The sequence below is a fragment of the Arachis ipaensis genome, chromosome B2, assembly GCF_059453495.1.
Source record: "Arachis ipaensis isolate K30076 ecotype BB chromosome B2, ASM5945349v1, whole genome shotgun sequence".
In the NCBI taxonomy this organism is placed as follows: domain Eukaryota; kingdom Viridiplantae; phylum Streptophyta; class Magnoliopsida; order Fabales; family Fabaceae; genus Arachis; species Arachis ipaensis.
In genome coordinates this window covers 5,936,835-5,941,929 of record NC_142437.1, presented here as the reverse complement: position 1 = coordinate 5,941,929, position 5,095 = coordinate 5,936,835, and the positions used below count along the sequence as shown (strand labels likewise).

Genomic DNA, 5,095 nt, shown 5'->3' with positions numbered 1-5,095 from the left:
TCCCGTAATGAAAGAGATCAGAGTAGTTCATCTTGAATTCATATCAAATTAATTTTGATATATCATTAATACAATTCTCTTTTATATTAGTAGAAAGGTAGGCAGGTATAGTAGAGTCAAATATTTTTATACAACTTCCGTTACTTATATAAATAAGTTTTATTCGAGACGTGAGAACTAGATTATTTCTTACAATAGTAGAACATGAATTTGTGGAATTGGGACGTAAGACTATAACGAATTTTCGTAATCCACGTTGGCATTTTCTGTAGAGATGGCAAGATATATATATTCTAACATTTAAGACTTTAAGTCATTAATAGTGTAGGAGGTGTTAAAATTAGAAAGGTTGTTACATATACATTTTTTTTTGTATACAAGTTTATATAAGTTGGTCCAAACCTAACAAAAATAATTCTCAATTTAGATTACATGCAAACATTGCGCTTCTCTAACTCTTTTATAGCACAAGCGTTCTTCTTCCTCAATCAAAACTCCAATGCTCAAAATTTAAACAAAAATCAAAATCTTTCAAAAATCTCTCAAAATCGTTGCAAAAAGTGAAGGAAGTTACGAAGTTGAATTCAAAAAGAATTATGAGAAAATAAAATAAGAAGATGAAGAAGAAGAAGAAGAAGCAGCAGAAGATCAGATAGATGAGGCTTTCTTTTAGTTGAATGAATGTAAGTTCATCATCTTCCAAGTAACTTTGCAACATTATGTGTTTTTTCTTTTTCTTTGTTTGATTTTTTTTTTATTCTTGTTAAGAGAGTAAAACAAGAAAAAACTTGAGAAAGTAAAACAAAAAGGAAAAGATAAATAAAAAAAAAAAGATGGTGATACAAAACACCAAAAATTCTTAAACAATACACTTAAATATCTTCGTGTTACACCAAAATTTGCTGCAAATACAGAAAAATATTTTCTCTAATGTTACATTTTTTTTCTTCTTCTTTTTTTTATTTCTTTTTTTTAGTTGAATAAATGTAAGTTGATCTTTTTTTTTTTTTAACTCTTTTTATTCTATTTTTTTCTTTCTTTTTTCCAACATTGCTCTTAACACCATCACAACTTCACTTTTTGTTGCTGACAACCCATTGTTGCAGTTTCCACCACCACTGCTATCAACCACTCTGCCTTCACCTCCTTCGATCGTTGTAAACAATAAATTCTGAATTATAAATGTTAAATTATAACCCTAAAATTTTTAAATTCTAAATCTTTTAAAAGATAAGGATTAAAAAATAATTTTAATAATAAAAAATTAATTAATAATGACTAATAAAATCTTAGTTCCTTATAATTTTTTTCGACTATATATATAGGTGTATGTGTGGTTAGAAATTTGTAGAGATGGAAAGAAACAAGCCGGGATAATGATGTTACAATATTTGATTGATTGACATGAAAGAATACAAGAAGCATACACCCCAAAGGTGCAAGAATCCACATGTTTAGAAATAAGATGGCCCATGAATGATACATATTAAATTATTAATAAAGGTGGTCCAAAAGATATATAAACATTATTGGAGTATTGCTATCGATGATTATGTACACCTTCAGTACAATAGGATGAACATTGTCCACATTATATATATACCATATAATTATATATATTGGACCAGATATTTTTTTCGACATTTAATTGGTCGTGTGTATTTTTGTGGTTATTTTTCATTGTGTTTTTCAAAATATACCCTACTCATCATAGATAGACATTTTCCGAGACAACCCCCAGGTGTATGTATATAACTCCATATGTAATTTTGATTTATTGTTGCAAATAAAGAAAAATCAATCCCTACTATTATTGTTACTTTTTTTTTAGATCCGTTCTGTAAACAATAAGAGAAAATAATTGAATAAAGGGATGAGGTATTTTAGAACTCAAGATCTGAGTATAATTTATTTGTCTTAATACATCACTATTATTTTCCACCACTACTGTTGTTGATGATGATAAATTAGCTATAAATGGTATATAATAGGGAGTGAAAATTGATAATGATGCTAATGGTGTTGTTGCAGAAGAAAATAAAAATTACTATACATGCCATTAGAAAAATGATCTAATAATTGTTGTGAAGGAAATAAGAATAAATGACCATTTGTACCCATGAGAGATAAAAACGCTGACATTTGTACCCATGATAGCTCGAAACTAACCTTGTACCCATGAGAGATGCTGTCCGTGTGACAAAAGTGCCCCGTCTTGGATCTGAGCTTGGTTCGTGCCTTTCCGAACCTACGTAGCACTCCCAAACCCTCCCCCCAATCTGAGCCAACCATTCACCATCATCATCTTCATCTTCTTCACCATCACCATAACCTCCATCACCATCACCTCAGCACCGCCACAGCCACCTCCCTTCACCACAACCTCCGGCGACAACCCACACCGCCGCGCCCCTTTCTCTTCTTCTTCCCCTCTTCTCACCTCCGCTAAGCCTAGAAACCACAGCGCCAGCTCCTCCTCTGGCCACTCAAACCCTTCAATTTCTCATCATCCATATCTCCATGAATCCTAGCAAAATTTCGAAGAGCCTCCCAAATGTGATCTTCAGGCTGAAATGGCTTACTCTCAATGAACTCCTCAGCTTCATTCAACTGACCGGCATTACCCAGAATGTTAATGACCTCCATGTAATGCTCTATGGTGTGAACAATTCCATACTCCTTTATTGATTCAAAGTGCAATAATCCTTCCTCTACAGCTTCTTCCCTTGCACACGCAGCCAAAACCAATGCAAAAGTTTCACTCTCAGGCCGTATCCCTGCCTCCTTCATCTCCTGAAAAACCAACAAAGCATCATCACCAGCTCCATTTTCAGTGTATCCAATGATCATCAAGTGCCAAGAACTCATGTTTCTCTCTGGCATTCGATCAAACACCTTGCGTGCAATATTCATGTTACCACATTTCTCATACATTCCAATCAACCTATTGTTCAATTCAACCTCCCCTCGAAACCTCGATCTTCTCAAGAACTCATGAACCATTTTCCCATACTCAAGCGACCTCGTACCCTCGCACAAATTCAACATGGCGAGAAAAACACCATAATCAGCAACAGAACCTTGACCCATGAGTTCCAAAGCTTCAGCAAGCTTACCCTCTTCGCACAACTCAATCAAATTAACGTTTAGGGTGGTTGCATCAAACAGCGCGTTTTGGCGGTTCTGGTCGACCCTATTATGAGTATTATCAAGTTTGGGTTTTGGTTCTCTGGGAAGATTCTCCTTCCGTGAAGTTTGGGTCTTTTGAGCGAAACGACCAGTGGGGGTGGCGTTTTTACGGCGGGGTTGGACCTTGTTACTGTTGGTGGTGGGGTTCTTGGAATCGGGAACGGCGTAGGAGCATAGAGGAGTGGAAGGGAGAGAGCAATCGGAAGGCTTCGGAGGAGAGAAGTGTGGGAATTTGGAATGGGATGAGATGACAGTGTTTAATTTGCGGGGAACGGGTCCCAGTGACGCCATTGATGAGTGGAGTTTGAGCTCCATGGAGTTCTGATTTTGGAGGCTGTGTGGAACAATTGCAGAAGAATAATTTTCCATCCCCTGCGTTTTTTCCTGAGTTCTGTTTCTTTCATTGTATTGTTTTTAGTTCATTTTGCTTAATTTGATTAGTTAGAAATGCATGTTAGTGGATTTAGGTGTATTTTGATTCATGCTGGTGTTTGAAAATTTTGCTGTTTTGGTGGAGAGGAGGAGCTGGCGCTGTGGTTTCTGGGCTCAGCGGAGGTGAGAAAAGGGGACGAAGAAGAGAAAGGGGCGCGGCGGTGTGGGTTGTCGCCGGAGGTTGTGGTGAAGGGAGGTGGTTGTGGCGGTGCTGAGGTGATGGTGATGGAGGTTATGGAGGTTATGGTGATGATGATGGTGAAGAAGATGAAGATGATGATGGTGAATGGTTAGCTCAGATTGGGGGAGGGTTTGGGAGTGCCACGTAGGTTCGGAAAGGCACGAACCAAGCTCAGATCCAAGGCGGGGCACTTTTGTCATACGGACAGCATCTCTCATGGGTATAAGGTTAGTTTCGAGCTATCATGGGTACAAATGTCAGCGTTTTCATTTCTCATGGGTACAAATGGTCATTTATTCAAGGAAATAATAATAGAGCAATGTTAGGGAGCAGCAACTTTAGTATTTTGTAATCATTAATTGACTATCAATAGTATTTTTAATGGTGTGAGATTACATTCAATAATAAAAAATCACTCACTTTTCTTTTAATGGTTAAGTGTTGGCCAAAAAATACAAAAGTTACTTACTCCTTAGACTTTTCCATAATAATACATGGCTTTTAAATTACGATGAAGACAGTGATAATGATGATAAAGTTAAATTTAAAGGATCTAGAAAAGAAGAATCGATGATGATAATGATGATGCGCGCGACTCTATTACCAATAAGGGTCCATCTAGTGTACAGATGCACTTTGGTACAGATTTACAGATTTTTGTTTTTATTTGGTTTAAAAGTGTATCACTAAAAGTGTTGCTTAAGGAGAAAGTGTTACCCTTAATCGTTAACTTGGCTCTGATACCAATTTTGCAATTTTTTTTTTTTACTAGTCCTTGTATATTGTAATTTCATTTTTATAGTTTTCAATCTTGTTTTAGTTTATAATATTCTTTTTTGCATGGATTATTGTATATAAAATCTTTTATCTGTTTGTCTTTTTCTTTAATATAATTTCTTAAATCCTCAAAAACTTCTTTTATTTCTACACTTTCTGTTGTTTCTAAATACCTTCTTAATTTTTCAACTTCATTTTCCATTTTTTCTTTCAACAGCTTTAATTCTTTTAAGTCATAATATGGTTTTCCAGGCATTTATAAATTTTTTAAGTTTAATTCCAACTTGTTTATATTTATTCTTATTTCTATCCTTTTTATTATAAGGTCATCAATTTTGATCTGAAGGTTATTTAATTCCCTTTTATACTCTTTTATTTTACTTTTTAATTTTTCTGCCCTTTTTCTTTTTATTTTATTTTCTGGTTTTTCAATCTTTTTATGCTTCATTATTTATTTTAAAATTTCTGCAAACTCTATCATTGATTCATCACTATTTTCTAGAGATTCTATTATTT

At 34.7% G+C, this 5,095-nt stretch overlaps 1 protein-coding gene across 1 annotated transcript; it reads right to left on the bottom strand.

The window, feature by feature from the left end:
• Positions 1-2,451: 2,451 nt before the first annotated feature.
• Positions 2,452-3,543, bottom strand: LOC107626682 (pentatricopeptide repeat-containing protein At2g15690, mitochondrial-like). The gene has a single exon (XM_016329581.3). The coding sequence runs from the start codon at positions 3,502-3,504 to the stop codon at positions 2,452-2,454; it is 1,053 nt and encodes a 350-aa protein (XP_016185067.2). The 5' UTR covers positions 3,505-3,543.
• Between the last annotated feature and the right edge of the window lie 1,552 nt (positions 3,544-5,095).

Bases quoted from the DNA above. Each gene is read 5' to 3' on its own strand.
- LOC107626682 (XM_016329581.3), bottom strand. From the start codon at position 3,504: ATGGAGCTCAAACTCCACTCATCAATGGCGTCACTGGGACCCGTTCCC.